We start from the raw sequence: 15,554 nt of genomic DNA, 5'->3' as shown, positions 1-15,554 counted from the left end.
TGGTCTTGCATTCCATGAAGGACATTTATTTCCATTTTAGCCAGTACGTCGACAGTATATATATATATATTCAAGTTCAAAAGAACTTGCACTTTTATAGAAGATAGATTTGTCCTTTTAAAATTAGTAAAATAAATTCTTAGTTTGAGTTTATGTACTTTAACATATAGAAGGGATCTACTCAATTAGGAAAAAACATTCATGACCCTTTAACCGTGTTCTAAATTAAGAAAGGTTTATGGATGTCTAGGAACATTCTTTATACAGTTTGTGAGTTAAAAAAAAAAAAAAGATATTTAAAAAATCTTCAATTTTTCTTTCAAAAATAATTATTTAGGAAAATATGAAGAACCAAGGGACACAGACACATTTATTTATGAAGGACTACTACATACCATTATCAAAGTATCTGACTGTTGAATTTCTTGACACACTGGGGTCAAAATTTGCCATTAAGGGTGCAATATATTGTGTAGCTGTTAACATTCGATGCACAACTTCTCCAGTATATATGAAACCTACAATAAAGAAAAAATATTGAGACCATTTCAGTAACTTCCGAAAATATTTAATAGAATGGCAGGTTTAACTAGGCATTGCCAGAGCAGTAAAGGGTCATCTGAGAGAAATTAATCCCACCACCAGTTTTATAGTGAGCTAGAATTGCAGGACGATATCTGTGAGGGCTGCCAGAAGAACAGGATCCAAGATGAACAATGGAACAAATAGTTCAAGAAGCCAGTTTTCATACAGAGAGAAAAACAGACCCAAGGAAGAACAATTCTAGTTAAGGACAAAATGCAGATGGCATTATCAAAATGAACCATTTAACAACATGCATATTCCAGTGTTTTCCATCCTTTCCAGCAACCTGTCTTTTTGCCATTCATTTATTTATTGCAAATCATTACCTCTTCAGGAACTAGGCTAACCCTTTTTAATATTTGTAGAGACACAGACTAAGAGACCGTTTCATACAACAAGAGGTGACAACCTTTAAAAAAAAAAAAAATCACATGAAGAATGGAAAAGGTAGTTTTTTTTTCTTTTTTTCATTATTATAAGGCAAGCCACTATTCTGGTACATTCTTTGCAGTGTCAGATCTCATTAGTTTATCCTATTTACCCACAAATCCACAACAGTCTTCAGATTAATAGTGTGTCATGTGCTGCTTCCATCAGCAGTGCTCACTCAAAAGCTCTTACTAGTTTGGCACAAGAGTTCTTTGAAGAACAGTCACCTGCACATTTTAATGGCAGGAAAACCCTGCCATTTTATACAATTTGTGGTCTACATATAAACCTGCATTGCTTAGGCTTGCCAACTCCAACTCCGAAGAAGTTAGAGCCTGACTAGAGCCTGACTTAAAAACTTCCATTACTCTGTAGTAAATCTTTTCTTATGTTTTAGCCTTTGCCTTGCTGGTCAAATCTGACAAACTTTACGTTGATCAGAGCTACAGATAGAACTTCAAAATTAAACTTTGCATACTGCATCTTATCAGCTCTTAAACTGTTTACCAGATGGTGTTGAGCTGCTTGCTTTACCTCCCTCTACTGATTGAATGAATTGTATTCAAACAACAGATACCATAACAAAAACAAAAATATTCAAGTCGGCTGAACATTTTTGAACAAAAAAAATATATTTGGAAAATGTTTCATAGAAATTCAGAAATTTCAGAAATTCAGTGCGTAGAAATTGCACTCACTGAAACACTATTTATGTTTGTGTTTTCTTTTCCTTCTGCAAGTATGAGTCTCCTTTCCTCCATAACCCTTTTTACTGTGAAGCCCAAGGTCTTCAAAAATTTAGTGTCATTGCAATACAGCACATGTTGAAGAAGCATAAAAATCTATTCCTTAAACATGATATTCCTTCTCTTATGAAATTCCAGAACTATGTGGTATACCTGGAATTACTCTTAAGGTAAAAATACCATTTTTTAGTCACCCGCAGTTAATATATGTTATTTAAAAACTTCAATGTGCAACCCCACTTCCTTAATTAAACGTTTCTTTTCTCAACTTTCTTTTCTCCATCCTAACCACTGGGAGGTGAAACAGACTTGTTAAATGGTTTGCTTAGTATGATACAGAAAATCTCTGAGAGCAATTAAAAGCTTCTGGAGTGCTTTAGGCAGCCTTCTGCTCCCTTCCTCTCCTGAAACATTTTTCTAAATGCTTGCTACCTGTTTATGGAACTAGTCCTGGAAGTGATAAGATGCTATAAACAAAACAAACAAACACAAAGATAGCTCTTTGGAATAATTTTCCTGCATGGCTGGCAGTTAAGTTCAAGTACCATGCAGGCAACTCAAGTGGAAATGATAGGAACCACAAGGAAAGCAGGAAAGCAGGCATGGAGAAAATACAATAAAGTATTCTTTTGAAAAAATTCTGCATTAGCAGTGTGATCAGCTAGGCACCTACCTACCTTTGCTTCATTTAAATCACACCTATGTATTCAAAGAACATGGTATATGGAAAGATTCTTTCAACTGAATACCTAAATACCAATTTTTCTCTTTTGCCAACTGATATGACAGAGAAACACCAATTAAAATATAAATCTGTCCAAACATAATTACAATTAATACATAAACTTTACTGCTCATTATTTTAGGATAGCCAACAGTCCTGTTATGTATTTTAACACACTCCAGGGTAGGTCTATAACCTTGAAACCATTCCTTAGTAATATTTGAAGGCAATATAAACAAAAACGTTACAGCCATATCCATGTGTTACTACTAACCCTAATACTTCACTACTTATTACTTGCACAGTGCTTCCATCTTTAGTTACAGTCTCCCTTTCATGTTTTCATCCCATTTACAGCATAAATGCCACCATTATAACTAACAGGGAGGCAGATACAATAGGAAAACAAAGGACTTGCTTGTGTTGGAACACATAACTAAGTAAATCGGTGCAGGTAATTAGTAACCAAACAGCGTATTTCCAAGTGTTTGCCGGATGCAGCTTTACTTTAGACAAAAATGGAAAGCAGGAGGTGGATGATAGCTGGGAAGCAGGCAGGCCTTGCATGAAGATCACTCTAATAAGAACTCCAGTCATGCATTGGAACAACTTGAAAAGAAACACAAAGTCACTTCAAATCATCCCAGAGATTCAAAGGCTGTAGCCACTGTTGAGCATGGACATTTTATCATTGCCACTACAATTTAAAGAAAGCAGCAAATGTAAAATTAACTTATTCCTGGACTTCCACAGAAAATTGGTTTATGTTATCTGTGACCTAATTTTCTGACAGTGGTAAATGCTCACGGTTGATTCATTTAGTCAAGGAAGAATATTTCAGACCTTCAATTTCCTGAACCACTTAACCTCTCCTTTGTGGGAGGAGTTGGTAGAGCTCTTTTCCAAACCTCTACAAATACTATACCTAGAATCATAACATGCTTCCTAAATACTGGAATCAAAACAAACAGAAAAGAGTGCTCAGAATATTTTAAGTTTTATATGTACATATACATCTATCAAAAACTAAGGATGAACTAATAATAAAGCCACCTGTAAATCAAAGAGGGTATATTCCTTGTCCTCATATTGTACAAATGCACACACAAAATCAGAGAAAAAAAATATATACAACTAATTAGCTATGTATGAAAGTACATTTTCTCTTGATGCAGGACCCTCAGTTAATTTAAAAATGCACTTCACATCTGCACCTCCTCTCTGAAATATGCTCTTTATCTGTTGCATTTTAACATAATCAACAGTAGACTTTCTTGGCTAAGGGAATTTTCTGGGAAATCTTTCGAGATCAAAAATGGAATGCACTGTTCTAAAAGAGCACAGTTATTTCAGCATCAGTTTTTGGGTTGACAGATTCATTTCTAACATTTCATTTACATTTTGGGATGACAAAACTGAGCTTTCCCATCACTTCTGTTGAATATACTAACCTGTCATTTCAGTGGCTTAAGTGGAATAACCCTGGATGCACATAATGATCTCAGGGCATAATTGATTAATGAAGTAATATGAAAATAAGATTACAACAATTTGCACAGAAACTTTCTGTGATTTCTTTTTCCTACTCCTAGCTGCACACAAAATCAATATCACTCAGAACATTTTTGATAGCATTTGCCAAATGTGCAGAATAACAGAATATATGTTCAAAGCAGCACAGACAATGAAGCCTTTGAAGTTGCTATTGTGTGTCTATAAGGATATGATAAAACACAGGATATGCAGGCAACATACAAATGAAACATCTATATTGATAATTATCTTCTCACTTCTAAGGCCCTACATGAACAAGTTACATAAACCAGAGCCTGCTTTAACATATCTGACATCATGATAAACTGTTTCTTCACTTTAGCATCTAGCTGAATTAGAACAAAAGCCCCGTTATATTTTAATTTTGTTCATGACTTAAAAAAGAAGTCTAAAACAATTAGTCATATCTTTAAAGTCATACCTTATACTGAATACAGAGTATAAATGAATTATACTTCTCTGTGCTTGTGATTAGTAGACTAAAGCTATTGCAACACTTCAGTTTTTACCTATTTGGTGAGCTGACCTTGCCTGCTGCCAGCTGCCCTCTCCCTCCCCTTCCTTAACAGAATAGGGGGAAAATTAAGATGAAAAAGCTCATTGGTTGAGATACAGACAGGGAGATCACATACTCATTGCTGCCATGGGCAAAGCAGAAAGACTCAGGAAAAAATAATTTAATTTATTGTCTTTCATAATAGGTTTGGATAGTGAGAAACAAAGACAAGTTAAAACAACACCTTCCCCCACCCTTTCCACATCACCCTTTTATTCCTAATTTTATTACCTTTCCCCTCCTTTCCTAAGTGCCATAGGGAGATGGCAGTTCATAACACTTCATCTTTGTCAATCCTTCCTCCGCACACTTTTCTCCTGCTTTGGTGTTAGTCTTAACCATGTGCTGCAGCCCTTCAGGATAACCCTGCTCCAGCGTGGGTCCTATCCACAGGTGGCAGTTCTGTCAGGGTATATCCACCTGTTCCAGCATGGAGTTCTTTACAGGCTACAGTGCTGGTTCCTGCTCTGGCCTGATCTCATCCACAGGCTGCAGAGGAATCTCTGCCCTGGTGCCTGGAGCACCTTCTCCCACTCCTTCTCTGACCCTGGAGTTCACAGGGCCATTTCTGACTCTTCTTCCCTTACTCCTCTCTCCTTCTGCAGCATTTCTCACCCTTTCTTAGAATGTTTTCCCAGCGGTCTCACCAGCTTTGCCGATGGGCTCAGCTGTGTGCTGAAGTAGGGCTGCTGGAGCTGGCTAGAAGCAGCTGTGTCCAACATCGGGCAGCCCCTCACCTCCTTCCACAGAAGTTACCCCTGCAGCCCCCCTGCTACTGAAAACTTGTCATGGACACCTGACACAGCCTAATACCTAAACTAATATTTGTCTTATTTTACATATTACCTAATCTATATTTTATTTTACATATCACCTATTTTACTAAATATGCAATGTTTTATCTGAATGAATGAAACTTCTAGTTTTTTTTTTGTTTGTTTGTTTTTTGTTTTTTTTTTTGTTTTTTTTTTTTTAGATTGCTGATTTTGTAGTAGAGGATAGGTGGAAGGTTGCAGCTGAAGCAGAACACTTAATGTACCACAGTCTTATACTCAGCAATTGTTAGCTCCATCCTAGGTCAGGGGTTTCCCACTTTATACCTTTTGTGTTTCAAAAAGGGGAGAAATGTTCTGGCAAAAAGAAAATGTTCTGGGGAAAAAGAGTGATTGCATCTGCAGAAAAATAAAATAAAAGATGGTAACAGCAATGAAATAAGCTGATGTGGAATTACTCCTTGAAATAGCCATGACATTGCTCTCATAAAAAGGCTATAAAACTGCTTGTTCTACAGAATGATCTCTACTGGAAATAAGAATGTGAAACAATACTTTTTTTTTTTTTTAACCTGAAATACCAAACAATGAGCTTATCAGGAAAAGGAATGCTCTAAAGTATTTTGTATATCTATCAATAAACAGTTTGACACAGGCATCAGAAAAACAACAACAACAACAAAACCCTATAACTTTCTTTCCCTTCTTTCCATAGAGCTTGACCAAATGTCAGCTAAGTTCAACCAAACCTTCATAAACAAAATCTACTTAAAAGGTGTTTTTGCCATGATGGTATGTGTTGGCTAATGTACCTTTTATACAGCAGCATTCATAATTCCATTACAGATATGAATATCAGTTTTAAAATCTAAAAAACCTGATGTGTTTTAAAGGAAAATGACTGTTTCCCTTCCACATTAGCTGACATTATCTGAACCATGTCAGAAAATCTCTAGAAAAGGCGCTTTTATTTTTTTGCCATACAATGTGGCTGAAGATGTTGACTCAAAGGGAACTGAAAGACATATGATATACATTTTTCTTGAGAGGTAGCTTAATAACAGATCAGAGAAGTGAAAGGATGATACTGGGAGCTTAAAAATAATTGAAAATGTATGCATTAAAAAAAAAAAAAAGAAAAACAAAAATAAGAATGATGCAGGAACCTGGAGCTCCAAACAAATTATAGTTTTTTCCTTTTCTACAAAAGGAAGATCTAACCATCTCATATAAAATATTAAATGAAAGAAAATTAAAAATAAGAAATGACAGTTTTTAAAAAATAAAAACCAACCAGTTCATTTTCTTATCAGGCAGCTAACATTAAGTAAAAGCATATGTTAAAAGCCTTAGTAATACAACAAACTGTGGTTACTTAGCTGGAAAACAAAGAGTCTGCCAGCAGTTGATGAACAATGAAAGGTTTTGCATGAGAGAGACTGTCACTGGGTGAAGGCAGAGCTGCCATTTGAGCATACAGCTCAGTGTGGGTTTATGTGAGTGCCCTCACAGCATATAAACTAGAAGGGAAATAGCAGAGCAGCTTCCAAAAAAGAGGAACCAGAATAAAATGGTTTCCCTAAGAGAGTACGCTTCAACCCAGATCACCCAAGGCAAAGCCTTGATTTTAGTTTGTATATTCAAACATGCAATAAGCTTAACAAAGATGTAATAACACACTTATACCACAGTGAAACGTTTTTGCTACATAGTGGAACTATTCCTTGCATTTCTCCCTGTTCGTTTTCTTTTTTAAATAGGGTGACAGTACACAACTTCTACTGCTCATTTGCCTCCAAATTTCTCTGAAAACTATTTGTGCAGCCAAGAGAGAAAACTGCAGAGGAACTGGCAGGAGCTTCCTGATTCTCTGGCCACTTTTGCTCTTGTCCAAGCATAATTAAATCCTTCTGAGTTGATCTGTCTTGGGTGGTGTCTCCTATCACCGTGAAGCTACCTCATGGGTAGTGGTACCTCTACTTCCTCTTTACAATCTTAGAGGAAGAGCACTGAATATTTTTGATGGAAATCAGTCAGCACAAGTACAGTACCATATAGACTAGTATTTACCACAATTGTCATAACTTTACTCCCCAGCCTAGCAATTACATATCGCTTAAAGACTGACATCAAACTGGATGTGTTATCTACCTCATCTGAGGATCTACTTCCTCATCTATGATGGAGGAAATACTAGGAAAGAAAAGATAAAAGACTTACCTTGGGCCTATTAAAAACAAAACAAACAAAAAAACCAAAAAACATTGCACTCAGATGTGGAGCCAAAAAACTTTTTCATGCCTGGCTTCCTGTCAAGCAGAGTTGGACATCACTGATCAAGACAAGGAAAAGCTGCTCAAAATTTAATGGGGAAAAAAACCCCTAAAACTAAAATTGGTTCACATGCCATCTTGAAGTCGTCAGCTGCTAGAGTTACTATCTTGCCAAAGAAAACAAATGGGAAAGTGGATCAAAAATTCTCCCAGTGAGTTTTCCATTTCACTGACTATGATCATTAGTAGTGCATTCATTTTTCTTGTTAAATTACTATTTGCCAGGGCAGTGGGAAAAATAGACCAGAGATAGGCACTGGGAAGTAGGACATGAGAGTTTATAATAAATATACTGTAATACTGAGTTTCTAGTAGTAGTTAAAAAAGGTAAAATAATTCTCACATCGAGCACATTCTGAGTCAAATATTATTGCATTTAATGATATCCAGCAAAATCTCAGCCCATATATATGAGATTGTCTGCAATACCATGTGGGTATTTTCTGGATATTCACACATAAACAGAAATCAGCAGATAAATTAAATACGTAAATCAGAACATTGTTACTGCTTTTTAGATAGGAATCCCAATTTTAGGTAGAGAAATGAGTTAGTAAAACATACCTACACCCTCTGTAAAGGTTACCAGAGTACTGTAATAGACAAGGGCAGGAAGGAAACTGCAGCCTCTGCCCTCAGGGCCATCTGATGATGTGTGTGCCCTGTGTCATATGCAGCCTTGCTCAAATCACTGTAGTATCTTAGTCCAAACCTATTAGTGACACCGGCTCACAGACGTCCCATCTAAGGTTTCTTTTATTCGCAAGTCACATTCCTATATGTGTAAAGAGAAAACCACAAACTAAGCTCAAACCCATAACATCTTTCACTACATGAACAGGTATTCCTTAATGCCCTTTCTCTGTAGTAAGATGCTAGAGAACACAGAGATCATCTGGTAAAGCTATGGCCTCACCTGCCATCAGCACAAACAACCAAGTTTTCCACAGTAAGAATGTCAGAAAATTGTAGAAGTGTTGTTTTAGGAAAAAAAAATATTAGATGAGATTGATATAAGGTACAGAACACCAGCATAACTCAAGAAGTTATGCATTTGTGTTTTCAAAGTATCAGTGAAGTCCAAATTCTTCTACCACTAGAAAATGCCACCTTTTAAGCAAATGATTCTCTTCAGTCATTCACCAGTATTTATGTTCCCATTTCAAAAGATTTTTATATACAAAGCTTTATTAAAAATTATCACCTAATAAAATTCTGATATCTTTTTATTCATTAGCCATTCAGGAAAACTCATTTCAAACTTGCAGCACACGAAACAACTAATTTGCAAAAGCCTTTCCTCTGTTCAAATAAGAGAATAAATTAAGAATAAATTATGTTTTGTGCCACATGTAAATGAGATTATAAAAGACAGAATCTTCCTACAAAGGACTCTTCCATACACATTAACACCTCTTCATGCTCATATCTTAAAAAAAAAAAAAAAGTTTCAAGTAACAGGGAAAATTTCAGCCCTTTTGTTGCAGCTACTCTTCTCTAGAGCAATAAAACATTACTACGTAAGATGCATATTCTTATGAGGTTAGGAGACATGTGTTTAGATGTGAAATACTTATTACATCAGCTTAATTCCATTCTTTTACCTAATTTGCCTTAGTGCAATTATAACCAACATCATAGAATTGAGCTGAGAATAACCAGACCAGGTTCCTTACCAGAAAAAGATGGTATTTGAGGTTTATAAACCACTATAATTCTCTTAATTTACCTTGTCAGTAGAGTTATTATTATTATTTTTAATGCATTTCAAAATATATTTTCAAAATGTTTTTCATTTATTTATGATCATATCTGGAAGAGATCAGAGCTACGAGTTTTCTCTTTGGATGAAAGCCCAGTAGGACACTTTTTGGTAATTATTTTAATTGGAGCTGCTGAGAATAACTTCAAAATTTTGACAGGTATTTTATTTTTAGGATGATTTTGTTGTCCAACTGTTTTTTTCTGACATATCACTTATTTTTTGTCTTACCTTTTTTCTCTTTAGCAGTAACAGCAAAAACTTGATGAATCTATTCTTGTTGCTGGAATTACACCACAAAAGGACTCAGAAGACACTTTTATATTCAATGGAAAAATGGCAAGATTGGGAAAATAAAATGTATCAGGAATGGTGTTGCTCACATATCTATTTGGTGAACTTGACAAATATTGCATGGATGTTTAAAGCATAGCCCACAAAACTCTGCAGTGCACATTTTTTCAGATACAGTAAAATATGTTTTCTCTGTGCTTTTCCTGATATTTTTCCATCACTATTTCACGATGAAGAAAATTGAAGAATATGTTATGCTTTTAAGTCTCTAAAATATATTGGAATGATGATTTCTAGAAACAGTGTAATATACTTTCACACCCTGTCCTATACAACCACATTAGTATTTCTTTGATACTTCACTGAAGTAAGCTTTAAGTAATGTCATTTATCCCCAAATGGCTAATTTATTGTTATGTGTGTGGAAGAATGTTATCGTCACTGTAATTGCACTAAGATTACAGTGTAATTAAACAAAAGGATAACAGCAACTCCATATCCCTCAGACAATCCACGAAAGTTAAATACCTTAATGGGCTTACTAGATCAGTTTAAAAATGAACCAGTCTCATTCTATTTTTATAGTTTCTTGCAGCCTTCTGGGGAAAATGAATTAAAAACAGATTATATGTATTTTTTGGCTTTGCTTTTGCTTGACTAGATTGAATGCACCAATCCATTTCTCCTTTCAGCCTGAAAAGTGGGCTATCTGAAAGCTAAACCTCAGAAGGCATAAGTATAACACTGTTTCTTAATTGCTTAACCTTACAAGGACTTCTTGTGTGTCTTTGCATGAGAGAAAAAAGAAAAGCTAGCCAGAATCTTCATACTCTTGGCACTATGTCTGTGTTATCTTATGTAGATGTTTAAAGTCCAGATTGGTTTTTCACCATTTTTTTTTTCCTGCTGCTTTGTTAATACTGAAAGCATTATCTGGAAAAATTGAGAATGTGTAATGTATGTCACTGCCAATAATTTTCTCAGCTTGTTGTAGTTTCCCATCTACTCATGGCTGTTGCAAAAAGTATATGATCTGGTGGAATGTAACCCATTCTGATGAATATCCCATTCAATTCAGCAAAGGGATTTAGAGGATTATGTATTATGAAACTCTTCCAGTAAAGGTTTCTCTTCTGACATGCCACATGATATTCCTTGTCAGGAGGTTGTTAGATATCACTAGGAGGAGCAGAAGAGCAAGATGAGCACTTGTAAATAAGGACACTATGAGGGACTTAAGCAACCCTCAAAATTAACTGTAACTGATGCATCTGTTTGCATATTTTTAATGACTCAAACCATGAATGCTTTCACATTCAGAAGAAACAAACTCAAAGGTTACTTAGAGTCTAAAGCCTTGTATCAGTTCCTGTCCGATCAGGCGCATACTTCCCCAGAGAAAATTATTGGACAGAGGCATGAAATACAGTATCTACTCAGTGAGATACTGCCATGCGATAGCTCCCAAGTGCCTCTCAGCTCTAGCCAAACAAAGACCAGTGCCGTTCCTAGACAGGCCGGAACCAGAGAAAAGAGTTTGGCAGGAGGATTATCTTGCTTAGGCCGAATATCTTAGCAGCTGTGTCATTGCAGTAACCTTGGTGTTACAAAATTTTAGGATGAAGCTTGAATAGAGCTGTTGGGGAGAAATCTAATTTTGCACTCTATTTCTGTTATATATCTCCTTCACCGATTGGGTAAAACATTTTCATGCCTGCACAGATGTCATTAATAAAATGTTTGGGTGGAACTACTAGGGAAAGTGGTATTTTAACATTGTGAAACATTAAAAAAAAAAAAAGTTAATTATTGAATCAAACTGTTGTAGTAGCAAACTTGAAAATACAGAAATTTTCTTTTCCTGCTTTGTCTCTCTCCTCCCACACTATCACTCCCCACCAATCCCATATCCCCACTTCCCACCATAGCTACATGCTCTCTGCTTCATTGTTTGTCCACCACATTTGTTTGTGCTGGACACAGGGTTTAAAGATGAGAGGCAGTATGAGCTTGCCTCAGACAGGACTACTTAGCAGTTAATAGAGCTCAAAATGAGAAGATAGAGGCTGATAGAGACATTCTCTGTTCCAGAGGCTGGAACACAGATGTTCATCCATGACTTGGGCTTCAGGAGTGCAAGTCCACATGTGCCTGTTCAGAAAGCAGTTCTTGGACATATCTGTTTCACAGTTAAAGTTTGGGAGTACAAAGATGTATCACCATGGTCTCTGATTGCACTTTGAATCCCCTCTCTGAGAGGATTCTTCCAATGCAGCCATTGTGATGGAATACCATATGGCTCTGACCCTTTCCATGACTTTACCTTGGTGATAAGAACTGGATGTACCATTTGTCAGATCTCCCTGGGCATTTTTTCTTCCCTCTTTGTGAACTTTTGCCAACATGACTGTGTTGGGGGAGGTAATGCTTTGGATGACAATCTCTATCAAACCAAACCAAAAAAAAAAGCATTTTCAACAAAGATCGGTTCACTGGTCTAATTCTGACTACAGTCAGAATGAGGGGCTGGTGAACAAAGGGAAACCAATACTCAGCCAGAACAGTAACAGATATACCATGTGCTGAAGAAGCAGCCACCAATCTTGGGCTCATCCTTTCTTTCCCTCCTTCCCCCATTCACTGTTTCACTATCATTTTGAGCTATACTCTTCAGTTTTTGAGTGCATCTGTGAAAACATTTGGCTTAGAGTAAAACAAGCAGAACAAAAGAGAGAACAAACAAAAATCTAAGTGGGTAAAAACTATAATACCTTAGAACATATTATATATGAAGGATGCACATGCTAGGATGGGTAGCCTGTATGTGGATCTGTGGACACTTCGTTGTATACTATACAATTATGAAACTGTGTCTGTGCTTGTATGCCATAGTACAATCGACATGGAAGTACACGTGGTTCATGTCTTTTAGAACCTTGCTAATGGGTCACCTTTCATAAATTCAGTACGATCTGAAAGAAACATGATCTGAAAGAAACTCTGCATGAATGACTGATTGCAAATGATATGTATAAGTCTTCCAATGATCACCTGATTAGCTTAAACATAACTACTGGAAGAAGAGTTGCAGGAAATAAACAGAAAATGCCTTTAGACAGAACTAGACCAAAAATTAATTTAAATAGGCTGAGATCTTAAGTTACATCCGTATTGTCCTAGTTTATGAAAGATGTATACCATGCAGCATACACTTCACTGATGATAAATGTTGGTAATTTAATCATATGGTAAGTTACAAGCAGCAGTAGGATATCTGTGGTAAATACCATGTAATTACAGGGTACATACACAGTGATCTCTGCCTCCTAAACCAAAGTGCAGGTTACAACAAAATTATGTTTAGATTTACCAAAAGCAATCATCGCTTGCGGTTAGATGGTATTTGCCAAGAAAAAGCCATTTACATTCTGCCCAAAGAACATATATTTATTCCTTTCAACATTATGGAGAGTTACTGTAGCCCCATGACTCATCACGCACCCAAAAGATAAAAGCTGTGGCAGGGCAGCTAGAAGACTACTCTTTGTGTAAAAAGCTTTAGACAGACATTAGCAGTAACGAGTATAAGGCAGTTTCAAAATGCTGTGGAAAATATCTGTATGCTGCTATGTAAGACACAGTAGGTAGCTTTTCCTATCAGATAGCAGCCACAGAAAAGTGGTGACCGTTTTTTTCCATGAGCATTTTAACCACTTCATTTTGAATGAATAATGAATTGGAGAGTAATGGATTAAACCATCAAGATACAATAAAAAAATCTTGCCTCCCATGAAATTTCAGCAGGCACAATAAGGTCTTCTGCACATTGTTATTTTTTTAAGAAATGAAGTTCATGAAATATTAAATTCAAAATGCATGCACAGGCAGATGCAGGAACAAAACTGCTTTCAGCTACCATCTGCTCTCACAGTTATCTTAATTTTGGAGGTCATGAATGGACTCAGAAGAAGAATGGAGAACCAATGACATTTTTTACTACATTCAGCTTGAAAGAAAAAATAAAAAATTGCAGGCTCTATTTGTTTCCCTTTAAAGTGTATAAACATATGGTCTGGCATCCTTCTGGCTGCTGCCATGACTGTCACAGCTGTCTTAGGAAACCCATCATCACTGTTACTCTCATCCGAGTTTTATACCCCAAAATCTCTTACTTTCACAAGTTCCCATTGGTAAGGACAACTCATTCATGGGTATGACAAAATTCATTGTCTTTCTCATCAAGTCAAGAAAGAGACAATCAGAAAATAAGCCAGAATTTCAGTTAGCTGGGGATAAAGCAAGAGGGCTGTGGACTGAGCTTAAAAGATGTGGGGCCAGGCAGACAGGTAAACAGGAACATTGCCATCATGTTGCTCAAAACTACATGGTGTTGCTGTACACATTGCAGCACACTCATTGATAACAGATGGAAAAAAAAAAACAAACAATAATAGCTTGGAGGTGTAATTCCTCGGAACTTCCTGTCTTTCAGATTGATATTAGCAAAGCTTAAGAGGAACAAAAAATAATAAAAAAGAAAGAAAATATCAGGATAAGGTTATGGAAATACTACAACAGATTAACAGTTTCTTGACCAAACTACCTTTTGACATTGTACTATTAGTTTCTGAAAAAAGATTTTTCCTATACATCCCATACTACTGGGTATCGTCATTGCTCTTTCTGAAGAAAGTTTAAAAGTTTTGTCTGTGATATTGTTATGTATTTTTCCTGTGAAGAAAAATATTGTAGAATGTTATATATACCTATTTACAGCCATAGAAATCCTCATGATAGAGAAGACTGACTTACTACATAAAATACAGAACATTAATAAATGCAGAAAAGATAGAAGACAATGTTTGTTGAATCATATGCACAAACTGAAGATGCATCTACTGATATGTCAGATTTCAGTGATCAAACAAACAAGCAAACTAAGTGATAGAGCTAATTAAGTACATTCTAAAATATTTGTTCTTTGAGGAACATAATTATTTGTTCAGAGTACATGATCTCATTTGGTAAGGTGCGTATGCCATTATTTCTTATTAATAGATTAAAAGAAATAGTGCCTGCTACCATCACAAGATTTTTTTTCTTGACAAGGTCTTTGTCAAGAAATTAAGAATAAGGCAGCAGGAAAGGTTTCAAGTGTCCACACTGAATATACATTTTGGGGCACTTAACAAAGAAAATTCTCAAACCAAACATCAGTACTACTTATAGTGAGCAAGTCTTCTCACAAAACTGGGTTTGAGGACTCAGTTGCAATTGTCAGTCCTCACTATTAGAGGACACCACGCTCTCCAGCATTCACAGGACTACTGGATCCACTGGATTTTAAAAAATCCACTGGATTTTAAAATCCGCAGACCACTCCCCTTCAGGTTAATCACAGAACATTCATCAATTCTCACTTGGGTGTTTCTGGTCTGAAAAGACACTGCAATGATATTGTTAGGATGGGAAACTAATAGATGACTACCAAATATAAATGTAGATGGAAACAGTTGGAAAAGTTCTTATTTTGTGTTCAAAATGAGTGGAAATGAAACAGAAAAAGAAGGGTAATTTGGACATTTATAACTAACTTTTTCAGGGTAAAAAAAAAAAAAAAAGACAGTCTGGGCCTATGTCTACAGCTCTGAGTAGGAATTTAATGCTTAAGTGATTTGTAGAGTAGGTGTTCATTTGCATCCTTGTAAACACCGCTTGCAGGGAGAACTTAAAAAAAACATCCATACAAATTTCATTTCATCTGCACTCCGCCTCTGCTTACAGCAGTTGCAGGGTGT

The 15,554-nt window shown here is 36.1% G+C and overlaps 1 protein-coding gene across 2 annotated transcripts in view; it reads right to left on the bottom strand.

The window, feature by feature from the left end:
• PLXDC2 (plexin domain containing 2) overlaps positions 1-15,554 on the bottom strand; it is a 268,152-nt gene that overhangs the window by 68,837 nt on the left and 183,761 nt on the right. For both annotated transcript variants that reach the window (XM_083826049.1, XM_083826050.1), the window contains exon 5: positions 396-518. In XM_083826049.1, coding sequence (XP_083682175.1) covers positions 396-518 — 123 coding nt within the window. The remainder of the gene's footprint in view (positions 1-395; positions 519-15,554) is intronic.

Source organism: Anser anser (genome assembly GCF_964211835.1).
Source record: "Anser anser genome assembly, chromosome: 2".
NCBI classification, from domain to species: Eukaryota; Metazoa; Chordata; class Aves; order Anseriformes; family Anatidae; genus Anser; species Anser anser.
Note: the sequence above shows the minus strand (reverse complement) of the source record. Positions and strands in the feature narration are given on the sequence as shown.